The sequence below is a fragment of the Cricetulus griseus genome, chromosome 5 (assembly GCF_003668045.3).
Source record: "Cricetulus griseus strain 17A/GY chromosome 5, alternate assembly CriGri-PICRH-1.0, whole genome shotgun sequence".
NCBI lineage: Eukaryota > Metazoa > Chordata > Mammalia > Rodentia > Cricetidae > Cricetulus > Cricetulus griseus.
In genome coordinates this window covers 26765816-26791598 of record NC_048598.1, presented here as the reverse complement: position 1 = coordinate 26791598, position 25783 = coordinate 26765816, and the positions used below count along the sequence as shown (strand labels likewise).

The 25783-nt window shown below is 47.8% G+C and overlaps 1 protein-coding gene across 1 annotated transcript in view; it reads right to left on the bottom strand.

Moving 5' to 3' along the window:
* Rcsd1 (RCSD domain containing 1) overlaps positions 1-25489 on the bottom strand; it is a 56837-nt gene extending 31348 nt beyond the window's left edge. Inside the window, exons 1-2 of the mRNA XM_027417130.2 lie at positions 25409-25489; positions 25013-25216 (exon numbers count right to left, since the gene is read on the bottom strand). Coding sequence (XP_027272931.2) covers positions 25013-25216; positions 25409-25489 — 285 coding nt within the window. The remainder of the gene's footprint in view (positions 1-25012; positions 25217-25408) is intronic.
* Between the last annotated feature and the right edge of the window lie 294 nt (positions 25490-25783).

Sequence of the window (25783 nt, the reverse complement as noted above, 5' to 3'; positions counted from 1 at the left end):
GCAGTAGCTCTGGACACATTTTAAAATGCTGCCTCTTCTTTTCCTGGGGGCAATCAAACAGCCACTTGACCTCACCATCCACTCAGAAGAAGCAGATTTCCAGAGAGGAGGAGGAGCACAGGTGACTTCCTTTCTTCTCCACACCCTTGAGTTCCTAAGAGCCTTGAGTAACCCAGCATAAACTCATATCCTTAGCAATAAGCAGACTGCATCCCCAGGGGAGGTCATGAAGTCATTAGTTTGGGAAAGGACAAAAAAAAAAAAAAAAAAAAAAAGACAGGAGCCAGTATAGATGGAGTACTTCCTGTGTATACATTACAGACATCTGCTCTTAGTTCTCTCTGTATCCTAGGAGGTGCATGGTACTGCAAGATCAGTTCCCACTTCTGGGAAATCACAGAGATGAAGTGATCTCCCATTGTGCTTGGCCCAATGGCATTGGGATCAAAATTTGTTGAGTCTGACTCAGTGTGCAAGCCTCACGTCTTCAAGGTCTACTTCCACTCCACAGGTCAGTGTGCAGGGACAGAAGATGCGGTTCTGAGCCTGGGGTGATGACCTCCCCAGTCTGAGTCCGTGACATGCCCCTCTCTCCCATCATGGGGGCAGAGGCAAACATCATAAATCTCAGGGTCTTTAGAGACCAAGAAAATGACATAAGGGATGGGCGAGTAACTCACATCCATCTAAATGAATATGGCCGCTGCTACCCAGCGAAGACTCCAAATCATCAATTCGATCTGATTCTCAATTGAAAATTATAATACATAAGGAGAGAGAGTGGGGGGTGGGAAATGGCATGTTTGGCCAAGCCAGGTATTGTTAACGATAAATCTTTCCGCCAAAGCCACCCGAGCCCCACTGCCATGTGGGCAGTCTCCGCCAGCAGCTCAAGTTCTGCCCACCGCGTGGATGGACAAAATAATACAGAGACATACATACACCACCCACTTTCCTCAACAATTCCATGTGATAGTTTTATGGCTTAATATATTAATTTTAATTTTTATATGTTTGTAATGCGTTCCTAGTATTAACTAACGTCAAAGGTATTATTTCTTCCTCCTTGGATTCTAAGTAGAATTATACTATAAAAGACAAAAGACTTATACTCCAGACAAGATGAAAGGCCTGTGTTCAAATCCTCCTCCTGTCCCTTAACAACAATTCATCCTCCTAACATTCTGAGCCTTAGGTTCCTAATCAATGAAATGAATCAGCATCTATGTTGAGGAGCTCATGACCCCTGTCATTCCAGCCTTAGGGGATTCAATGGCCTGTTCTGGCCTCTAAGGATACCTTCACCCACAAGAACATAACTACACACAGATACACATGTACACATAATTAAAAATATAAAATACACATTTAAAAAATCATTTGGTCAAGTGTGATGGCGCATGTCTTTAATCCCAGCATTTGGGAAGCAGACGCAGGCAGATTTTTGGGAGTTTGAGGCCAGCTTGGTCTACAGAGAAAGACTCTGCCATCCCCACACAAGGAAAGGAAAAGAAAATAAAGACTATCTCAGTAGAACTGGTGGCCCACGCCTTTAGAGCGTCATAGTACACGCCTTTAGTCCCAGCACTTGGGAGGCGGAGGCAGGCAGATATCTGAGCTCTGAATTCAAAGTCAGCCTGGTCTACACAGTGAGTTCCAGAACATCCAGGGCTACACAGAGAAACCCTGCCTTCAAAAACCAAAAACCAGAAAGGGAGGGCATCTTGTAGAATGGCTGTAAAGGCTTTAAAAGAAGCTACATAATTATATTCCACAAACATTTGTTCTATTCAGTCTAAAAGACAGGCACAAGGTATCATAAACCCATGTAGCTATAAACAAACTGCAGGAGTTATTATTTTAATAATAGTTTCTTCACTTTATAAAAGGATTTCCTGGGCTTAAGAGATGACTCACTGGCTAAGAGCACTGACTGTTCTTCCAGAGGACCTGGGTTCAATTCCCAGCACCCACATGGCAGCTAACAACTGTCTGTAACTCCAAGATCTGATACCCTCACACAGACATACATGGAGGCAAGACACCAATACAGACACACACACACACACACACACACATTTAATTTACTGTAACAGGCTTCTCGGGTTCATGGAAAACATGGTGTTTTCATAAGAGTTTTAGGTTTGGGTGACTTTTTGTTTTTAATGTCAAAGGGAATGCCTCACCTGCCCTGTAAGTGATGGGAGAGTTGTCTTACAGGTTAGAGGTCAAGAACTGCTCTACTGTGTGCCTGGCAGCTCCCTCCCTCGGCCCAGTCCCCAGTCCTCAGGGACTCCACAGGCAGTGTGTTGTTGGGCCTGGAGGCTCCCCCTTTGCACCTCCAGACAGCTTGGGGTGAGGGGTTGGATCTGGGGTTGGGGGGAGGGGTGGGGGTAGGTAGAATAGTGCAGTCACTGCACATTGCCAGTGAGGATCCAAGGCAGCAGTACCGGCCACAGCAGGGATTTGGGAGCCCTTGGGAGCAAAGCAAATTATGTCATGGAATCTGCCCTTTCCATAGCAACCCCATAGGAAACACCTGTAGACAGCGGGAAGCTAGAGGAATTAAAAATATCTGCCTGCTCCCTAAAAAATAAATAAAAGATGAGAGGAAAATGGTCTCGTTTCTTCACAGGGAAAACAAACAAAGCCGTATCTGGCTCAAGCCATTTCCTCTCAGCAAAGTACACCCCTTTCCAGGCAGAGATGTGCCTGGACCACACATTTTAGCAGCTCAAGACATCCTGATAATTGATGGTTCCTATTAGTGACAGGCTTGGAACAGGTCCCCAGTCTTCAGGCTTGGGGTATCTTCTGCAGAAGAGTGCACTAGGGGAAACAGATAACCTGGTTTCCATGGGGACACACGCAGCCTCCAGCCAGCTTTGCAAACAAGGGACTCTTGTGTTCCTCCTCCACTGTCTTCTCAATCCCAGGAAGTCTGTCCCCAGGGTCACAGAGGGTGTTGATGACAGCCCCCTCTAGAGAGGACATGATGCTGTCTCTGCAGGACCTGGCTGAGCTCAGGACTGAGGGTGGCAGTCCAGAAATAGACCATGCTGGCTCCTCGATGTCTCATTTGAAGAAATCACCAAGCCTAGTGCTTTTGTCCTTAGCATTTATTTCTGACCTGGCTTCCATGACACTGTGACCACTGACCCTCACATTGCTATCGGTTCTCCCTCAGTTGTGGTCGCTGACGATGGTCACCTAACTGGTTTTCTTGCTTCTGTTTTTCTTATCCATTTCCCCCCCTCTGCTGCCCAAATAGTCATTCTTAAAATTGAGTTCAGCCATGTTCCCACTTGGTGTACCTGTTACACGGTACCCGCTCTCTCTGCTCAGATCATTTTTGTATGGGTCGAACATCCTTAATCTTCAAATCCCAAATCAGAAATGCTCCATAATGCAAAACTCTTTGGATGGAAACACCACATCTGATCTCATGTGACAGGAGGCAGACAAAGTGAAGGAATACCAAAAAAAGAAAAATAATTGAAGCAAGGTGGTGGTGGCACATGCCTTTAATCCCAGCACTCAGAAGGCAGAGGTAGGCAGATCTCCGTGTGTTGGAGACCGGCCTGGTCTATAAGAGTTAGTTCCTGGACAGCCTCCAAAGCCACAGAGAAACCCTGTCTCAACATTACCACCCCGCCCCAAAATTAGAAAATAATTGTATTACAAATTATCATTGGCCTGCAGGAATTTCATGTTTATAGTTTACTTGTACACAAATAGCTCAAGATAGTCACATATTTGAATCTGAAAAGAATCTAAGATTATATATATATGCATAATTTTATTTTTGAGACAAGGTTTCTCTGTTTAGCCCTGGCCTTCCTGGAACTTGTTATGTAGACCAGGCTGGCCCTGAACACAGAGATTAGTCTGCCTCTGCCTCCCAAGTGCTGGGATTAAAGGCGTGCACCACCACCACCCAAGTGATGAAAATTATTTTGTGGGCTGGAGATACGGCTCAGGGGTTAAAAGCACTTGCTGCTCTTCCAGAGGACCTGAGTTCAGCTCCCAGCATCCACGTCAGGCAGCTCACAACCATCTGTAACTCTAGCTCCTCTGGCCTCCGTGAGCACCTGTGTTCACAAGCACATACCCATACACAGACATATATACATAATTAAGAATAACAGAATCATTTTTAACAAACAATTCTGGCCCCAGGCATTTCTGATAAGGGATACTAGACCTATTGAGAACACACGGCCCCTGCTCATCTCTCCTCTTGAGAAGGTCTTACTTCCTCAGTAGTAGTTGCCAACGCTTACTGGACATGTCCCATGTGGCAAGAACCATGAAGATGAGCCCACGGCATCCTCATTACTGCCTTTTGGATGGTATGGTGGGGGTGGAACTCAGGGAGGCTAAATGACTTGCCCAGGGCCCCAGAGCTGTGGTGGAGCTGGAATTCCAGCCATGGAAGCCTCTTTCTAGGCCCCTGAACTTCCCATCATGTGCCTCTTACGGCCCTCCCTACACACTGCACATTTCCATGGCCCTGTGCACACGCTGCTCCTGTACCTCAAATGCCCTGAACCCGTTGACCCCACCTAGATAGTTCTTCATCCTCCGTGATCCGGCTCCTTGCTACCTCCCCAAGGAGGCCTTCATGGTCTTTCTCCCTGAGTGTGCCATCACTACCCTTCTCCCATCCTCTCTCATAGAACTTGTTTGGCCACACTGAAGCTCTCTGTTCCTTTCACTAGACTGGAACCGTCCCATGAAGGCCGGTACCACAGCTCTACCTTGGATTTCCCATACTTCTAGAAGAGAGACTGGCTGTTATAGATATGCAACAAAAATCAGTTGGTTTCAAAGCAGCAGCCAGGGGAGTTTCTGCCTTTGGGATCCAGGCTCTGAGCTGCGGTGTCTCGGTTCCCTGTGTATTAACTGAGACCAGCTTTCTGCTCAGTTCTCTTTTATTTCTAGCAGTTCCCAGGCTTAGAGGTTTTAGAAACTCTCCCTACAGGTTCCTAACATACATCTGGGCATGTGCACCATTGCTAGAGTCTAAAGAAGACATCGGAGGCAAAGGCTCCTCAGGGTATTCCCATGTCTGCGTGTGTGTGAAGTCTGGGTAAACCAAGCCTAGAAAGCAACAGAGAAGAAAAAACTTCTCATGCAAGAAAATACCAAGTCACACAGTCCCATCCTATATCTGTGCCCTCCTCCCCAGGAAAGCACCAATAACACCACTAATAAACCGCAAAGCACTGCAGTACTGTTATCCAACTTACCAGAATGGCAAAAACCCAATGTGTCATTGTGGTAAGAAGCCAAAGCTTATGGTGAGAATAGGTTCCTTAAAAATTGCTTCAAGCATTACATAATGATTAATTCTGCCCCTGTTGGTGCAGTAATTTGGAAGAATACCCTTAAGAGGTCTGAAGTGCTTTGTTGTGGTTTTTAGAATATTTACTAAGGAGGCAGAGAAAGAGTGTTGTTTACACATAACTGTACAGAAAAGTGCTAGTCCCATAAAGGTGAAAAATTAGAAGCCACCTGAATGCTGTTTCAGAGAAGAGCTGACGTCAACGGTAGAGCACAAAGGTCATAAACCATTATGCTCCCATTAAATATGACACACGTGCAATATTTCCAGCACCGTGAGATGGATATGAAGTAACAACAGAAAAATGGCTGGAAAATCCATAGCAAGTATAGAGAGTAACTGGACATGGTGGACGTAGCACCAAGCATCAGCAAAGACTGGCAGAGAATTTGCAAGAGTGGCAAAATGGTAAGTTTTTGCTAGCCTTGGGGCCGTTCACACCTCTCACAATCATGGGAAAATCTGTCTTCCCAGAGGCAGCAACTGTTGGCTGTCCCTGGCCGTGGGGGGGGGGAGTGGGGGGATCCGCCTGGGTTCCCATGACAACTGCTTGACCAAAACACCAAGTATCTGGCCATGGAGAGAGCTCAACTTTGAAGGGGTTCAGTTACTTTTCTACTTAAATTCTTTCTAATCCAGATAATAAGAAAGGAGCAGTAGCCCAATGAGGGATGCAAAGCTAGGAGGAGGCAGGAGCCAAGGGTAGGAGAGTTCCTTCCACCTGGACCTGATAACCCAGCTATGCCCTCCTCTGGGAAAAGGCACTGGGGATGGCTGGGTGACAGGAACCATCTAGGTTCATGTTACCATTCCTGTGTGTTCTACCCATGTTTGCACTGCTTTCTTCTCTGTCTTAAACGGGAAGGCAGGGTTTCTTACATAAAATAATCACAGGGGAATAAAATCCCAGTAAGAACATCTTGAAGATACCTTGAGGGCAGAGTCAGGTGTAGATATGGGAGGAGAAGCTGGCCTGGAGGCCTGCGACTCAGAGTCATTTGAAAATGTTGCCCACAGCATTGCACTCTGCCCTGCATTATCCATGGGTGTCACCAGTTTATTGACCCAGAAGGAAGTGACTGATGGAAGCCATGGGGAGTCAAGGGGAGGGGGACAGAGAGTGAGGAAATCTCTGCAGCTACACTGTACTCTGTGCCCTTAGGATGTGGCAGCGGACACGCATGACAGGAGCTGGTGAGTGACAGGTGGCCCCAGGCCACTGGGGTCAAAGAATTCCAAGGGCTGTGGTGTTTACAGCCCTTGACATTCTTCTCCCAGGCAGAAGCAGTAGCGATGGCTATGGAGTTGACTCCTACTGGGACCTTCCCGTTGTCACCCACGCAGGGCAGTGAGGGGCGGGGGGGGGCACTGTTATGGGTTGGATTGAGTCTGTTATAGTTCCCTTGTTGATCCTCAGCACCTCAGAATGTATTTGGACATAGGATCGCTCTCTCTCTCTCTCTCTTTTTTTAACTTTATGAGCAAATGATTGGTGTTTTGTCTGCATGATGTCTATGTGAGGGTGTCAGAGTCTCTGGAACTGGAACTATAGCTGTGAGCTGCCATATGGGTGCTGGGAATTGAAGCTAGGTCCTCTGGAAGAGCAGCTAGAGTTCTTAAATTCTGAGCCATGACTCAGCCCTGACATAGGCTCTTTACCGAGATAATTAAGTTAAAATGTGGCCTGAGGTGGTCTTTCTAACATTTTATTGATTTTTATGTATTTGAGTACTTTGATTGTATGTATTTATGTACATCACATGTGTCCCTGGTGCCTATAGAGATTGGAAGAAGGTGTCACCCTGGAACTAGAGTTACATACAGATGGTTGAGAGCCACCATGTGGGTGTGGGAATTGAATCTGGAGCTTTTGCAAGAGCAACCAGTGCTCTTAACCACGAAGCCATCTCTCCAGCCCCTGAGGGTGGTCTTTTTGCCTGCTATCTCAGGTGGCTGCTGGGTAACAAAGGAACATAGGAGGGAGCCAACCCTGGAAGCCGCACGGAAAGAGGTAATGATATAGACACCCACCATTGTAGCTTGAACATGAAGTATTATCCCCAGGCTCCTTGTGTTGAGTGTTTGGTCCTTAGGACATTTGGGAGTTGGAAACTCTGGGAGATGGGACTTAGTAGGAAGAAGCAGGTCACTGGGGGTGATCTTCCTAAGTATCTTGTCCCTGGCTCCTCCCTGTGTCTCTATTTCTTAATGCTGTTGTGAGAGCATCTGTCCCACCCCTGCCACGAGAGACGGACTCCTCTGAAACAGTAACCCCTGGTAAATCCTTCCTCCTGTATCAGGTGCTTTCTCTCAAGAAAGGTAACCAATACAGACAGCTTGTGAGGACAGTGAGAAGATGGCCATGTAAAAGCCCGAAGTGGAGCTTCAGAAGGGACAATCTCAGCCACCTTCACCTGGTGCTGGGCGTGGCCTTGCAGAAGTTGTGGGCTTGCCCTCCCATATTGGACTAGGAGCCTTCCCTCTCCAGCCTGTGCCATCCCCAACGCTACTGAACAAAGGCAGAGAGCCCTTGGCTGGGCGATTACTCTGGATGTCTGCCTCTCTTGCTCTTTCCTTAAGCAGGGGATCTCTAGCCTGGATGTTGGTCTTTGTGGTGACTGGGATGGTTTATGGATGAATGGCTAGGCAGTGGACCTTGAGGGCTGGGCAACAGGTGTCTCTGCATGTCTCTCTCACACCAGCGCTCAACCTTCTTCCCGTTAGAAAGCGCTGCCATTCACTGGTTGTCACCTTCAGTTTCAGCCTCTGAGTGAGTTGTCAGCCCCACCCAACCCAGCCTCTCATCTGTAATAACGCTTGGAGCATCAAAGGGAAGCCATAAGAAGAGGAGGAGATGAGGGGACAGAGCCCCAAATAGAGGCCAATGCCCCACAGTTTTATCCCCCCCAGGCTCCAGGGCTAAATCATTTCCAGATATTTCTCAGCATTTTTAAAGAACAGTGTGACAATGCTTGCATGTATATTCGTCCAAATCTTTGACTATGAATGTATCATCTCATTTAACTCTCCTAGCTTGCTGGGCAGGGAGGAAACTATACCGTGGTGAGGCCTGCAGACCTTGCATGCCTGGTTCAGTATCCCACAGCACTTTAGTGATGGAGTTCTGTTAGTACCACCAGCTCCAGCTTCCTTAAGCTAGACTTTAAAGACCACTGGCTCTCCTCTAATTCACCCACAACAACACATGCACGTATGCCCAGAGACACCCCGGTGAGCTGATGTGGCTATGGAAACAAGAATTCTAGTTTGTCTGTCCTTAAAATTATGGTTACACCTGGGTATCACCACTGGTAACCAGGATCTTGTCTTTTAGGATTCAGGTAGAAAAGACTTGTCCCAGATAAGGGAAGGACCTCCTTTCTCCTTTTACTACCTCTCCCTCCCCAGTCCTTGCTGAAGCCCAGCTCTCCTGGCCTTGGGGTTGGATGCCTGAGCAGTTCCCAAATCTTTGAATCTCCACCTTGAATCTCCACCCCCCTCTCTCTGAGCCCCAGCCCGAGGGAGCTTAGCTAAAACAGTAAGTGTGATTGTACAGTCCCCAGCCCCGTTGCTCTGTGGCTTGGGAGAGCTGTAACTCAGCAGCCACTCCCACCAACATCCAAGTTATGTGGAAGAGTGTGTGGGCTCTGTGGGTACAGATTTAAGGCTGGCCCTGAGATTTTCCTCTGAGGCTAGCCTGTATCCCCGTAGCACTTTCTGTGCAGAAATTCTGGGTCCTCCCTGCTCAATCTGACACAAAATCTCCACTGTGCCAATGGCATGTCACTCTCCACCCTCCAGCTTGGACATCCTTCTCTATCCTTCTGCAACCCATCCCTGACTTGTCCTTCTGGATTGAGTTCAATATCCCTCCTCTTGCAAAACACCCCATCTGCTCTTTACCCTGGATGGGATACCTAGGTTATATATCTATTAGACACTTGATCAAACTGCAGCAATCATATGTCACCTTTCAGATTCCCTCAGTCCACAGCAACCCCTGCCTCCTGACAAAGACAGGAGCCAAGTCATTTTCCCATTGAGTCCAGACCCAGCAAAGAACCTGACTTACTGGGTACTTGTCAAATATTTATAAAGTGAATAAGTGAGCCAGTGATTGCTTCTCCTCTCCCAGCCAGACCACACCAGACTGCCGCTGTGAAGGCTTTTCTAGAAGACATTCTCTTCTTATTACCCCAGTGCACAGAATCTGCTCTACCCCTGACTAAATCAAGTTTTTGTGCCTGTGGGCTCACTACATACACACACACACACACACACACACACACACACACACACACACAGGTATGTTACACACACACATGCACACATGCGCGCATGCACACACGTGCACACACACACAAACACAGGTATGTTACACACACACACACACACATACACATACACACACATACACATATGCACAGGCGCGCGTGCACACATACACACACATATAAACACAGGTATGTTATTTCCCCCATCTGCAGATGCTTCAACAGGAAGTACCAAATGGTTGCTTCATTTCCCAGAGTGTCCACATCCCCTTCCTGGCCTGCCTTGCTCTCCCCTCCCAACTGGGAGGCAAACCACAGGACTGGCAGGCAGCGGGGCATTGGGAGGAGAGAACTGTTTGCAGAGTAAACCCGTGAGTCCCTCTCACTTTACATTCCCTCCCTGGTCTATCTTGCTGAGCCTGCAATTTGTGCCTACCAGGTACAGCTAGGCTGTGTGGAAGGCAGGCAGGCTAGGGGCTATGTAGCAATGATTATCAAGAGTCATAAAAATATCCCTATCCTTTGGCCTAACAATTCCACTCCAGGGAATTGCTTCCAAAGAAATTTCTTAAAAGAAGAAAAGGACCCATGTACTGTTTATAGCTATGTTATTTATAACATGCAGAAAGTAGACGCAAATGCTATGACCCAAAATAGAAAGAATGATAAAATAAATCGTGGTGCATTTGTGTAGCAGACTATCACACAGACATTTTAAATGAAAACAAGGCTTTGAAAAAACAAGGGTATCATCTTGCAAGTCACTTTAAATGAAAAAGACACAGTGTGGAGTTGTATGTATATATGCTTATTACAATTGGGTGAGTAGAGGCCAGAAAGATGGCTCAGCAGTTAAGAGCACTGGAGGACCCATGTTCAATTTCCAGCACCCATGTGCTGTCTCACGATCATCTATAACTAGGGGATCTGATGCCTTCTTCTGGCCTTGTCAGGCACCCATCCATATACATGCAAAAAAATCCATACACAGATAAAACAACAGTAATAATAATTCTAAAAGGATCAGCATGTGTCTAAGAATAATAAAGACACATGAATTTGGAAGCAGTTATATTTAGTGGAATCATCATTTTCTCCTCATCCCACCTCTGCTCTAAAACAAAAACAAAACAGGAAGAGAGACCCACCTGGGTTCTTTAGTCCAGGCTGGTCTTGGTCTCAAGATGGTCCTGTTTCAGGCCCTTATTAATAAATTAATGTTTTTTTTTATTTTTAAGTGACTAAAAACTAAGGACAATTCCTTGAACACAGAGTGCTAGGATTTTCTAGAAGGACCTTAACCCCACTCAACTGCAACTTTATCACGGAATATAATAACAGAAACATGCCTCATTTGGACCTTTCCAGCACCCAGTGGTGGGTTTGTAAACTATCTACTGTGTAGGGCTCTAGCTTGACCGCCACCAAAATCACTCAGAGGGACATTTGCATAGTGAACAAATAATTCTATCTACTGAGTTCTCCATCTGGTTGCCACTCTCCATCCTCTGGGTCATAGCCCGGAGGTCCCGAAGATGCTGTTTTCCCTGAGCTCCTATCCTGGAGCTTGTGGGAAAGGAGAAGGGGTCCCACAGATCCCAGGGTCACCTAGATGAAATAAGAAACTCTAATAGGTGCAGAATCTATGCAGTGGAGATAAAGCCTGAGACTGAGTCCTCCTTACTTTACTCTCCTCCCTCCCCCTTCTCTTTTCTTTTTTCCCCTCCCCTCCTGCAATCTCTCCTCTCCTCTCCTCCACGTCACTTTTCCTCCTTCTCATTTTTTTTTTCTTTTTGGGAGAAAGGCATTGGACTGGAGTTCTAGCTCCATCCTTCCCTTAGCTGCGTTTGCAATGTCTTTGCCATCCCAATCCCAAGGCCAACTCTCACTAGTGCTGAAGCCACTCAACTCTCCTTTCTTCACCCACAATACACTGGGGGCAGTTAAGAGCCTGTCAGCACAGCTTTGGTGCCTTGAGACCCTCTCCCCCAGGACCCTCATTATAGACAGAAGGAGGCATATACTGTCTTTCTAATCAGCACATAGACTCACTTTATGCACTCCTACTGGCCATATGTGCTCGCCCTACACATCAGAGACCCTGCAGTCTCTCACCAGTATCACTTCGCCATATATATATATATATATATATATATATATATATATATATATATATCTCCTCCAACCCCATGGCCTCATGGCATTCACAGCACCTCAGCACCCCGATTCCTTGCTTTGTTTTAGAGGACCATCACTTCCAACCACCATTAAACCTCCAGCCCACTGTCTTTACATTTCACTCTCTCCGAGAATCCAGACAGCATTCTTTGTGCAGCTAGCTGCAAAACCATTGCAGAATGACCGGACAAGCAGATGTGTATTTCCAAGCCAGGTCTGTCCTGCGCTAAAGCTAAGCAGAGGACTCCACACTTATCCCTGTTTAATTTCATTATGTTGGCTTTGGCCCCGTGTCCCATCCTATATAAATCATTTTGAACTTGAATATGTCATAAATCATATTAAGTATCCCAGCTGTGGGTCATCTGGATTCTTTCTAGGTTTCATTCAAATCGTTAACAAAAATATTTAACAAGTAAGTGCCAAGGACAGAATGCTGTGGCTTGCCACCGGAGACCGTCCTGGGGAAAGACCTAAGGTCCCTAATGAGGATATTTTGGACAGGGTAGCTCAAGCTACTCTGAATTCATCTTGCCAAAAGAAATTCCTTCATGATATAAGTAGTGTGACTATTTGAGAAATCAGAACACCCTTGTTGGTATATGAAAACTTCTGATTTTCTAAATCTAGCCAGAAGTTCTTGATTGATGTCAGCTGTGAGGGCGAGGTGGGCTCAGGTCAGAGTGTTTAGACTCTTACTCTTCATCCCCACTGTGCTCCTAAGGCTCAGAACCTCACTTTGTTCTGTTCCCCAGTGGGCCTCCCTACAGAAAGTCAGCAGGGAGTTGGGGTGGGCGGAGTGTGATGGGGCGGTGGGGTGAACAGGAGAAGCTGAGAAGGACCAAACTATTGTCTCCATTATCCCTGACTGTATTTTCTTTATTTTCAACTACCCATAATCCAAAATCACTAAATGGAAACTTCCAGAAGAAAGAACTTACCGGTTACAAATTAGGCTGTCTTTGTTCAGCATATCCAAGCTGCACATGCCACCTGCCTGCTGGCTAATAGCAGATATACTGCCACATTGCTGCTCATGTTCAAGCAACTTCATTCCACGTGTTTATGGTCCAAAAGCACGAGAGCAGCCACGAGGATGATTCAGATACCCAAAGAGAAGCTATGAAGTACTTCCTGCCGGTGAAAAGCTTGGGCATTTCTCAATAAGCTAGGAAAAAGGAAATCCTAATTGGAGGCAGCTAAGGCTCTCTGTATAACTGGATCGTCTGTCTATGACACTGGGAAGAAGAAAAACAAAACAAAGGCCCAGTGGTTTTGCAGTTGTACCTCACACTGTAAAAGTTATGACCAGCGCATGCTGCGATTGTGATGGAAAAGGCAAGACAGGCTTGAGAGGCTGAAGCAGGGGGATTGCCAAAAGTTTCAGGCCAGCCTGGATATGAGTGAGACCCTGCCACAAGAATGAAAATAAACAAATAAGTAGATAGATAGATAGATAGATAGATAGATAGATAGATAGATAGATAAGTAAAAGAGGGGAGACACTAAATCACTAGATTATCAGGTGTGGTACTCTGTGCTTTTAGGCATCCCCCGAGGTCTGTGAATATACCAAGGGTGGCCACTCTCTTTCCCATTTTCTGTCTCCCCCCTTACCCACTCTTCCAGGGTAAATGCATGGAACACACTTGCTGCCCCCTCTCCTCCCCTCCCCTCTGCTCCCCTCCCGTCCCTTGCCCTAAAATGCATTTATTAAGTCAGGGAGTCTCCCTTCCTCTGGCAGGCCTTAACTGCCCTGGGAGCCTACAGCTTTGATCTGCTATCCACACCAGGCCCAGCTGTCTGTGGTAGTGCAGAGAGGTGGGCTGGTGTGTGGTCTGTAATAACCACTTGTCTGTCACGGACCCTGGGGCTGGAGGGGAACTTCAGATGTCCTGGTGTCCCCGCCAAAGCTGCACCATCTGCATGGGGCTGTTCTCTTCCAAATGACACGGTCCTCCCAGACTCGCTGTTCACACCGGGCACTCTTCACTAACATTAACTCAGAGGGTGTGTGCTCGTAAGACTCCCACTCTACAGATGGGAAAAACAAGAGCTCAGGAGATTGAAGTCTACTAAATGGCAAACTCAGACTGAATCCCATCCATCTGGCTTCTGGGCCTTTGGCTCTTTAGCACTGATGGGGCAATGCTGTCTCTGCATGTGGCCACAGGACGCCTGTGATCCTGCCTTCAGGGGCATGTTGTGTGTGTATCATTGTCATCTTAGGACACATAACCAAGATATTTAGAGCTTCCAGTTTAGAGGAGTGAAAGTGTTTTGCATGGCACAGGTTAGAACTTACTTGTCATTATTATTATTATTATTGTTATTATTATGTGTAAGATATGTGTATGGGGAATGCATACATACCACACTAGTCATTTAAAGATCATAGGATAACTTTGTGGAGTTGGTTCTCTCCTTCCACCTGGGAACTCTAAGATCAAATTCATATCATGAAGCTTGGGCAGCAAGCCCTTTACTGGCGAAGCCATCTTACTGGCTCCAGAATCTTGATTTGTTTTGTTTTGGGACAGCTGGCTACCAAATCACCGTGATCCTTTTGCCTTCTTTCCCAAGCACTGGGATGTTGCAATTTAGGACATCCCCCATCACTGGGTCTACAGGCATGCACCACCATAGCTGGTGTGTGGTACCAGGGACTGAACCCTGGTCTTTATGCATCAAAGGTAAATGCTCTATCAACTAAGCTGTTGAACTACTTTTATGCGGTGAAAGCGCCTTTGCTTATATTAGAAGCCTTACTGTCTCAAAGCTCTGTTCATGTCCCCCTCTTTGCCCCCCGTCTTCTAGCACCTATACTATAAGACTTATTTGGGGTTGTCACAATTTTTCTTTTACTTTTCTTTTTTTTCTTTTCTTTTCTTTTTTTTTTCTTTTTTGGTTTTTCGAGACAGGGTTTCTCTGTGGTTTTAGAGGCCGTCCTGGAACTAGCTCTTGTAGACCAGGCTGGTCTCGAACTCACAGAGATTCGCCTGCCTCTGCCTCCTGAGTGCTGGGACTAAAGGAGTGTGCCACCACCGCCTGGCCGGTTGCCACAATTTTTTAAATATTAGTTTATTAAGCATTAATAACACTACCACCACCATGAATTTGTAGTTCTGTATCTTCTCAGGTTGACAGCATCAATTGTCTTATCTATGACATGTATAATCATATTTCCTTTAAAAACAGCCTGTACAGTAAAGAGGTATTGCTTTACTGATGGGGGGTGGACTCTGAGGCTGTTGTTACCCCTGAACCTGAAACTCAGATTCCATGTCTCCCTCTGGCGCAGTACCCTCCTTGGCTTGCCCTAATTCTAATGATTAGACGGAGGGGAGAGGGAAGTCTCTGGCAATTTTACTGCAAAGTTCCCTTGACCTTCACTAACCCCTTCCACAGGCTCAAAAGGCAGGATTTATGGACAAGAGTCATGGAAAAGAGTGGTCATTATTGGTATCTCGTAACTGCATGTAAGGGAAAGGGCTTAGGTTCCCTGTTTGAATGGGGGGGGTTGTTGCTTTAAAATCTAAGTCTTTTGGGTGATTCAGCACTGTGTTGCAGCAATAGGCAAAGAGCTTTTCAAATCCCTGGAGCCAATAAAGCTATAAACTGCATCTCCTGATGGCACACTCTGTGGAACGGGCTGTCCCAGGACCAAAATGCTTAAGAAACTGTCCAAACAGCTGCACCTAATGACTTGGATATAGATGTCTCCAACGTTTTCCGATAGAAATGGGTATATATGTACTGCTGACTTCCCCTCCTAACTTACTGCCTTTCTAAGTCATTCCCCGAGCACAGAGAACAGTTAGTATCATTGAGAATAATCTTTCTGCTGGTGAAGCAACTTTCGATTCAGTCAGGAAGAGCAGATCTGAACACAGAGCTCTGCATATCTCCAGGGCCCGAGACTGAGTGGTATGCACAATTGCCGCCTTCCTTGTCATTCCCACCTTCATCAGCCTGAAGGACACAGCCTTGCTTCCAGACCAGCTCAGAGCAGCCTGTAAAAGCCATCCACACAGAAGTTCTAGCTCTCAGCATGTGACGTGGTAGGAGGCCTCTGCTTTATGGCCCCTGTGGTTGTGAGGAGCTGTGTGGCTACTTGTCACCTTTCTGGGTCTCAGATGAAGGACAAATGAGGAGGTGGAGCAGAGCCCCCAGTTAAGCTGTGATGACCACATAGCACGAGTCAGAGAGGAACAAACATTTGTTGTTTTCACTCACTAGAACTGTGGCCTTTGTTACAGCAACACGCACCTGGCTTGTAACTCATGCCGCTTAAGTATCCAGCCACAATCTTTGCACAAGCAGTCCTACTGTCTTGCCTCTGTTACTGCTCCCCTCTCCCCCTCCAGGTGGTAGAGACCCTGAAAGCCACTATTGTGTCTTAGTAGCTCTGACCTGTTAACTGCTCAGTGTATGTCTTTAGATGAAAGAGTGGGTGAGTGAATGAGGAATGCGAGACTAGAACACGGACTGAGGTCAGGCACAACGGCGCCGTTTTATAATCTTGCCACATACCTGCTCCCTTCTGAAAGTGGTGATTAGGGTGGCCCGTGGAGATGCTCTTTTGCACCCTAGGGGTGTCCCTTCCCAACGGCAGCTCTTCCCATAAGGGTTGTAGCTAAATCTGCACCAGTTTAGGTATAAAGGGCACAAGAGTGGAAAGGGGCTACCTAAGGGTGTAAGAAATTAGTCATACAGCGGTGGTAATGAATATTCACTGTATTCATTAGACATTTGCCCTGAGCATAGAGGTGGAGGTGTTGACACGATAATGGATACCAAGGATTTTCCCTGTCCCTCTACCTCTGTAAAGAGGTGATTAGTGGCTCCCCAAACACATAATCACTCCCTGATCCCTGGAATCCTGTAAATACAACCTTATTTGTAAAAAGAGACTTTGCAAATGGAGTTAAGGGTTTTGAAATGAGGAGACTGTCATCCTGAATTGTTACCGAGGGTCCTAAATGACACATGTCCCTGTAAGGAACACACAGGAAGAAGAGGGATGTGGCCCCAAGCCAGACCCAGCAAGTAGCAGGCATGAAGAGAAGTCTGAAGAGGATTGTTCCCTGGAGCCTCTGTAGGGAGTGTGGTCCAGCTAATGCCTGGCCATGGCTGTCTCTCAGCAGAGCCCTAGCAAATGCACACACTGGTTAATGCCCCTGAGTTTGGCTTCTCCATCTGTGCTGTTTCATGGGAGCCCAGAGCACCAGGTATCTCAGAGAGCCTCTCACACATTTCCACAAGGAAAACTTGTAGAATCATCTATACTCTGCTTGGAGTATTCAAAGCCAGGCCATCCTGAGGGGACATGGCCATGGCCAGCCAATGGGGACCACAGATGTCCCCGAGGAAGCCCCCTTGGGGTGGAAAGCAACCAAGGGAGCAAAGCCCAGTGCTGCACTTGGTGGGCAAAGGGTGGGGTGTGGGGTGTGTGGGATGTGTGGGGTGTGTGGGGTGTGTGGGGTGTGGGTGTGGGCTGGGTACTTTCTAGCCTTGGCTCTGCGTCTTCTGACTCTAGTTAAAACAACGAGAATGAAAATGGTTTTTCTCCCATCTCCCATGGAGAACACTGATTGCTGGGAGGACCTTAGACACCAAACAGTAGAGTTTGGAAGACAGGGACAACAAAGTTCACATGAGTAAAGTGAGGCTTGTGGATCAGATGTGTCCTGTAGTCCGTCCCCCCCCAACCCCCCGCCCCGGGAGGGGGGCTTAGAAGGCCTTTGCCATAGCTCTGACTCAGCTACTAACTGACTTCAAGTGTGGCCATCAATACATGGTGTTTAAGGACCCTGACTTTAAAATAAAGGGGGATGGAAGACACTGTTCAGTGCCTTTTACTTTCCAAACTCTTAGGCTCTAAAAGCCCATTGTTAAGCTGGGTAAGGTGATGCACATTTATAATGCCAGCATTTGGGAGGTGGAAGACGATCAAGAATTTAAGGCCAGTCTGGGCTATATGAGACCCTGTTTCAGAATACTTCACCACGACAATAACAAAAACCAATTTCCAAAGTTCCACTTCCTATTTTGTCACAATGTTGGCACCAGTGGGCCCCTGCCCCCACCAGAGACACAATGGAGCCTTCCTGGAGTCTTTGAGATGAGGATTCAGAATTCATTCACCTGATCCAGCTCTTTCCAAGCCTAGGCTGGGCAGTGATGGCGCCCGCCTTTAATACCAACACTTGGGAGGCAGAGGCAGGCGGATCTCTGTGAGTTCAAGGCCAGCCTGGTGGACAGAGTGAGTTCCAGGACAGCCAGGGCTGTTACACAGAGAAACCCTGTCTCAAAAAACAAAAAAAAACAAACAAACAAAATCCAAGGCTGGAGTCTCCTGGCCCAGCACAAGCTGGGAGAAGACTATTGAGAAAGAGGAGAAAGAATAGACACTCTAGGACTGCAACTTCAGAGTGGTTACTTTGTGGCTGTTGTAGAGATCACCTTCCAGATCTTCCAGCAACACAGGACCCTCACCTACCTTACCCAGCAGGTAGATGCAGTAAGATTTTTATATGGATTAAAAGATAAATTTATGGAAAACACCTGCATATAGTAGGTATGCATTATGTTGCAGTAATCACCACGAAGACAGCTTTTAAATGTAGCCCACACTGCCATTGCTGGGGCAGCAGGGAATGAATTTCCCACTATCCATCAATTCATATCTCAAAAGCATGACAAGCCAGGGACCTGAGGCTGAGGAATGTATTCTAGAGAACTGAGAGAGTGGGGGGTGGGGCAGTGGTCTGGAATAAATGGCCTTGTAACTCAAGGGTTTGGAATGAACTACTGGGGTTAGGGTCCAGCAGGGAGGGAGGTTCAGAGGAGGTGGAAGCCTTCCATGGCATTTTAAACGATGGAAATACCCTCTCTGGTAGGTGCTTGAGTTGTGCAACAGCAACCACAGTTTGAGCCTTTCGTTTCCGCTGCTCTGTTTTAGCTGGGTGGGGCTAACGGGTGTGTGGTCTGCTGTTGCTCCTTGATCCACCTGGTTTATCCCTGGGCTGGCTGGAGACAAGGAGAAACATTGGCTTTTTGCAGAATGAGCAGCAACCATGATGGGAGGAATGAGTGGGGCTGCAGGTGGAACGGGACAAAAGAGTGTGTGTGTGTGGGGGTGTGTGTGTGTGTGTGTGGGTGGGTGTGTTCTGAGGCCTCTGGTCAAAAAAGGCAAGAGGGCCTTGAGGATGGTTTGGTGGGCTCGGCCTTGGGGCCAAGACCCAGTTTCAAACGATGTCCTTAGTAGGAGAGGCAGACAGGAGTGAGCTCACTAAGACCGAACCCCCCCAAAGTCTGCCAGATGAGTGACTGGCAGGAAACACCTGGAGGGAAGCCCAAGGAGGAAGCCTGTTTTCTCTCTTACACAGAAGAAGCTGACTTTGAACTCCACACACCCCACAGGTTATCAAGATCACAGTCATATCATCCGTGTAGATCTCATTTCTCCAAATAGGAAGGAGCCCTTTTAAGGTAGCAACTGCAACCTACATTTCTCTGCTGCCACAAGAGTCCTCTCTCTCAAATCTTGTTATCTTTTTACCTTCCAGGAACCAACTGCATCTAGTTCCCATGCGTGCTGTGCTGTTTGCCTTTGACCGGAATCCACTCTTTCTAATTTTCTGCTGCTGGTTAACTCCTAGTCCTCCCTCAACACTCAACTCAGAGGTCATCTGCCACAGGAAGCCCCCACCACACCCCAGGCTGGGTGTGTCACCCCTCCTCCAGTGGGGCAAGCGCTCATCCTGTTCTGCAATTAAGGGTTTAAGTGCTTATTTCCTGTCTTAGAGGGCCAGCAAGGTGAGAGATATGGTCACGGCTAAAGGCCCAGTGCCTGGCAGGCAGTAAGTAATCGTTATGTGCTGGTTAAGCTTAATTAAACAGCTCTGTGGGCTGGGGTGACAGCTCAAGAGTTGAGGCTAGCCCTGCAAGCATGAAGAGCTCACTCCCCAGCACTTAGGTTAAAAGGGTATCTGTGGCAGACAAGGTGGTGCATGTCTGAATCAGCAAGCTCTAGATTTAGCGAGAGACTCTCAAAACACAAGGTGGAGAGCAATAGAGGAAGACAGTGTTGACCTCTCTGGCCTCCACGTGTATTTCAGCACTCATATACACATGCAAATGAACACACACAAGTTAAAAAAAAAAACAAACTACTATTGATATCTTGAAAACGGCTATAGATCATAGAAGACTCAACTGGAGAAAGAGTTGCAGTTGCCATCCTCTGGCCAGGAGGAGGATGGTCATGAGGTGGTACAGGCAGATCCAAAACAAAGGGTGGGGCATCCATGATGCTCTGAGAGGCTAGGAAGATGTTAGTTTCACTGTCCAGAACTGAGAGTTTCCAGCTGGGGACTCCTACTGCTCACTGAGGATAGGATTCCGTGGCACTTCCTGTGGGCCACTTACAGGAGTTAGGGTACTGCATATCCACCTCACCTCTCCTAGAGATCTGCTGAGTGTTGAATGGCAATGCCTGAAGCCCTCTCCTAGAACAGGATCTGACCCACCCAAATGCACGACTTTACATGGCGAGCCTCAAGGGTTTCACTAGTCAGTCTCCACAAATCCCTACAGCCAGCATTCAGAAAACCCCAAAGGAAAAAAAAAAGTGGGGGAGCACCCTGCCCCAAAACCAAAGGACAAAGGCAATGTCCTTCTGCTCTGGCTCAGGTAGATCTGTCTGAGAGATGAGCTCCTGGAGGGTCCTGAGTCAATGCAGTTGAGGGGAGTGGTTTAACACTTGTGCTCTGCCTGCGGTATCACCTGACACCCTGAAGGTGGATGTCAGCCACGTGCTGCTGTTGTGATGAAACTTTGAGACTGACTTCTTAAAGCGTGGGCTAACCTACTCCCCAGATGAGAGGAGAAACACAAGTTGTTGCTTTCCAAAGGTCAGATTGCACCACAGCCCAGGCATACCTCAGAGTCTGGTTTGCTCATTCCCAGTAAGGCTGGAGCAATTAGGGATTGTCTTGTTTCTCCCAGAGCTACACGCCTTTTGCCTTTTCTATCGAGTTAGATAGGCCAGACTGGCTCTGCAAACCTCAAGACACTGTCTCTAGAGGAGGGCAGAGCTGCCTTAGGGGCTCTCTGGAACTGAAAGGCGTTCTCCTGTGGTTCCGATAAGATTACCCTGTTGCTGAGCCGCCAGCGTTCAGATTTCCCACGGAACCGCGGGAGCCAGGCTCAGGCTCTCCTTGCTGTGGGCAGCCTGCTGCGGATCAGTATCTGAAATCCGACTCCTTCAACTCAGCTCCAGGAATGCTCTCAGCCCTCTGAGATAGGGCCGAGTCCTGACAGCAGCGTGCCTACCCGAAACTACTCCTGTTCTCACAGCCCAGCAAATGGAAGATGTCTGTTAAATGGAGCCAGAGTGACTTTGAGGGTCCCACCCAGTAAGAGCGAGAGAGGATGGGTATCCCCGCTAGCCCACAAGTCCACCCAGCCTCTCTCCCTCTTCAGAGACCGAATAGTTTCCGCTCTGATCCCCAGCCTCAACCAGCACACCATGGCTCAGTGACAGGATGAGGGACAACCAGGTTCACAAGGACATCCCCAAGTAATCTTTTTATTTTTCTTCCCTAGACTTGGAGTTTCCAGTCCAATAAATAAATAAAATAAAAACACGGTAGAGGGTCAGACTGGATGGTTCGATGGATAAACGTACTTGCTGGGTCTACCCGGGTTGGAAGGGGAGAACTGACTACTGAAAGTTGTCCTCTGATTGTCACATGCAAGGTGTAGCGTTGGAGATCCCACACTCACGAACATACACAAGAATAATAACAATTGAAAATACTTAACAAGGTAAAAACACATGAATTAAGACATAGGCTACAAAATGAATACATCATACATATTTCAGTATATACACACATGTACACACACACACACACACACACACACACACACACACTCATATTGCTGATATTGTGAGAATGAGAAGATAGCCCCATTTCGTGTGTGTGTTCTTTAGACACGGTCTCACAGAGCCCAGGCTGGCCTGGAACTTAGTATGTAGTTGAAGATGATCTTTAACGTGACTCTGCCGCTCCAAGCTCCCATGTGTTGCAATTAGAGGCCTGACCATCACACCCTGCTTGATCTCTCTCTCTCTCTCTCTCTCTCTCTCTCTCTCTCTCTCTCTCTCTCCCTCTCTCTCTCTCTCTCTCCCCCCTTCCTTCCTTCCTTCCCTCCCTCTGCTAGGGATCAAACCCAGGGCCTCATATATGCTATGCAATAGCAGATGGCTTCCTGCTTTCCCTCTAGCATATGGTCTTGACTCTTTGCTTCTTTACCCTTTGTCTTTTTCTTGGAGTCAGACTACATCCTAGGTCTCAAAGGGGCCCCTTAGCCTGAGTGCCTTGCTTACTCATGGGCAGCATCTAGCACCTTGCTGTATCATGGCTACCACCTCACACATCCCTCAGTTTCCTACTCTCTGTAGAGCAGACTCCAGATCCATTCATGGCCTGCCCTTCAAGGTCTGAAAATGGTAAAATTAGAAGAAGGTACTAGTTAGGAGCACAGCTAGGCAAGGAGATTTTGTATGAAGAAAAGGCAACGTCTTCTGGATGGCTTACATTTCAGCTCCCGAAGGCTCACCCACCTGGCTGGTGGCTCCTATGCTCATGGGTTGCATGGTTTTATCTTCTTACTTTCATTTTTCTTCTTTTAATGACTGCCTATCTTCCCCTCCAACCAACTGCCCTGCCTTCCTGGTGTGTTCTCCCTGCACCTGTCCTTGTGTTTCTCTAACTGACTGCTGTCTCTTTTTCAAGGTTCTCCTGAGTGGCATCAGCCCTGGCCTGTACAAGTCATGCTTGCAGAAGCGTTCACTTAGCACACACCAAAGAGTGATGCATGACAGGATATTCATTGGGATATGGATTGGGAGTGTTTGAAAGGCAGTGGTCAAGTGCCACCTTGTTTTGTTTATTCCAGAAAGAACCCTGTAGGTTGAGGTGTGATTAATGTGTGTGATATGAAGATTTTTGTAACATTTGCAGCAGGTAAGTGTGGGTTAGAGCGCTAGAGCCAAGTCCTGTAGATTAGGTTTGAATGCTCGATATGGGGACATGATGTGACTTGGTTTCTTCTCAAATAAAGTAAGCAGCTCCTTCATAAGGCTGATTCGGGACTCCTAGCTGCACTCATGAGCAGGTAATCTACCTATCACAGAAGTTCATGTCCTCTATTCTTGTTTCTGCTTTATGTCCTCTAGCAGTGCTAGCTGTTGCAGTGTTTTGGCTTGTTTGTTTGTTTGTTTGGGCTTTGCCAAAGAAACTTCAAAAGCAGTGACTGCCACCAGCAAGCCTATACCTCAGGATGGCTGTAAGCAGATCTGCCCGGCATTGTGGTTGACTAGGCAATCTCTCCCTGTGTTGGTCCAGCATTTGGCACACAGGAATTTGGCTATCTCCATCCAATCCCTTTTCAGTGGTTGCATAAATCAAGCTTCTTGATGGGAGAGCCTTCTCTTCTCATGCCTCCCGCCTACCAAGCAACACAGGAAGTTGCTGGGCTGGTATTTTCAGGGCCTTAGACTCCCTCTGTTTCTTCCACAGCTGAGGGAAGAATGCGTGTCCCTGTAGAAGGAGTGTCTGTGTTTCCCTAGATTAAAGTTAGAATTTGCATTGGGCCGTCAAGCAGCAACCTGCTTTAAGTCCTTCGTCCACTTCGGTTCTACCACTGATCCCACAAACTCCCAGCTCGGCACCCAAAGCACCCTGAGTTCTCCCTGAGGAGGACATTTACAAGTACAACGGTTTCTTTGTGGGTCTGTCCCCAACCAGCAGCTTGAGTGTCCCTTGGGCCATCTCCATCCTCTGTCCTGAGGCGGTAGCCAGCTCAGAGAACCCTATTGCTTTGAGTTTGCTGGATCTGGAGTAGACTTGAGAGCCTGTCTGCAATGCTCTGTGGTCGGTCTGTCAACCTTAACCCACTACTTCTGACTTGCAGATGTTACTACACAAGGTCCATCTTGGACCCCAGCGTCCTAGGTACTCAAGTCCCTCAGAATGCAATCCTTGTTTCTTAATGACAACTGGCTGAGCTGAATATCCAGGACAAACCTATTATTCTTTTAGAGATGGCAAATAGACGGTGAAGCGTAGGGAAGGCCAGTGGGCTCAGGCCTGAAAGGGACCCCACTTCTGTGTGCTAGGATCACTGCAGACCATGGTCTAGGGAGGAGCAGTTTCCTTTGGAGTGGGAGTGGGAATCACCTTAAAAGCCTGTGACATTTCACCGTCTTTCCCCACTTTGAAAACCCCAGGTCCTGCTGAGATTGGTTAAGATGAAATAAAAGGTCACAGTTTCTCTTTTGTGGCACTATGGCTTGAACCTGGGGCCTTGCCCATACTGTGCCTTGGAGCCCACCTGTAGCTGTTTGAAGGAGGGCATTGGAAGTCTGTAGATGTGGAGAAGGTAGCTCGGTGAAGGAACACTCCCAAGTTACTCCTCAGAAGGAAAGCAGTGGCGTGGGTTCCACTGAGGTGGGAAAAGTGCAGGGGAAGTCCCAGCCTCCTCTCAGAAGCGCCTAAGTCTGAGACTCCTCCTGCTCACCCCCTCATATATGGCTACCACACCCCAAGGTGCACACAACCTCAGAAGGCATGACATCCTGGAGAGCCTCTAGTTTCTCAGAAATAAGTTTATTTAGCTGACGATGAAGAGAGCTTTTCAGAAAGATATGAAAGAAGATGTGACAGGCACAAGGGACACTTCAGTAGCAAAAGAACAACTGGTCTGAAAGGCCATGCTGCAAGTGACAGGGGAAGCCATGCCCTCAGTCCCAGCCTCAACTACCAGTTTTTTCTTCGTGCCTTTGAGTCAGGCTTGCTGGAGTTTTTGTTTCGGGGTTCTTGGCTCACACCTTCATCGGTTTATGACCTTAGCTGTACCTAACTTAATTTTCTAAAAAGCACGTATGTGCACAGTCAAAACCTCCGAATCCCTAAAAAGGGACCCCACCCCCACCGCCCTGCCCCTTCCTCTTGAGATCCTTTCCTGACAAGCCCATTCGTAGGTAGAGTAGGGACCAACCTCTAAAGTTGGTCTGGTGACTTTGGAGCTGCGTGCTGTCCCTGCTGTGCGACGGGGACAGGAGGACAGGAGCGCCTTGCCTCACTCTCCCCTCAGCCCCCACCCCCAATCCCACCCCAGAGACTCCACTGGTCTTTACCTCCATATCCTCCAGGTAGTCCTCCAGCGGCGGGTACACCCGCTCGCTCGCTCGCTCGCTCGCTCGCTCGGGCAGTAGCTCGCGATCCCCGCTGTCCTCTCCGCTCCCAGCCCGGGCCACTTTCGGGCTGCAGCGGGCACAGGGCGAGTGGGCGGCGGCGCGCCTGGCTGCGCTCGGCTGCGGGACTGCCCCGGCCGGGGGGCCCTGCGCCAGAGAACGAGGAAGGAGGAGGAGGAGGGAGGGACCGAGGGACGCAGGAGGAGGGGAGGGGAATGGAGGGGAGCAGGGAGGGAGGCCGGATCGGGGTTTAAATTTAGACACGAATCTAAACAGATACTGTCCCTCCCAGGGAAGGACTCAAGAGCCCGAGCCATGGCTCCATTAATCTGCCCAAACATGGGCTGGGCAGCGCCGCGCCCCCTTTCTCGCGAAGTTTCTCAGGACCCCGGCCGAGCTTTGCACGTTTTCAGACCGCATCAACTCTCCCCTTTAGCCTGCTTTCTTTATTTTCCTTGCCCCTCAAATTAGAATTGCCTTTTCATTCTTTTCCTCCTTGCCATTTCCTTCTTTTCATACCCATCTTTCCAGCTTTGTCCTCTTCCCCTCCAAGTCCTTCCTTTTATTACTTAACAACGTACCTAGCTCTCCTGGATTCAGTATCCTAATATGAACACCTTTGTTTTGACGCCTCTTTTCCTGCCCACTTTCCAGGATTCCGTTTGCAGGAAACAACTATCAGTTTGTAGATCTGTTATCTACAGAAGGAGGAGG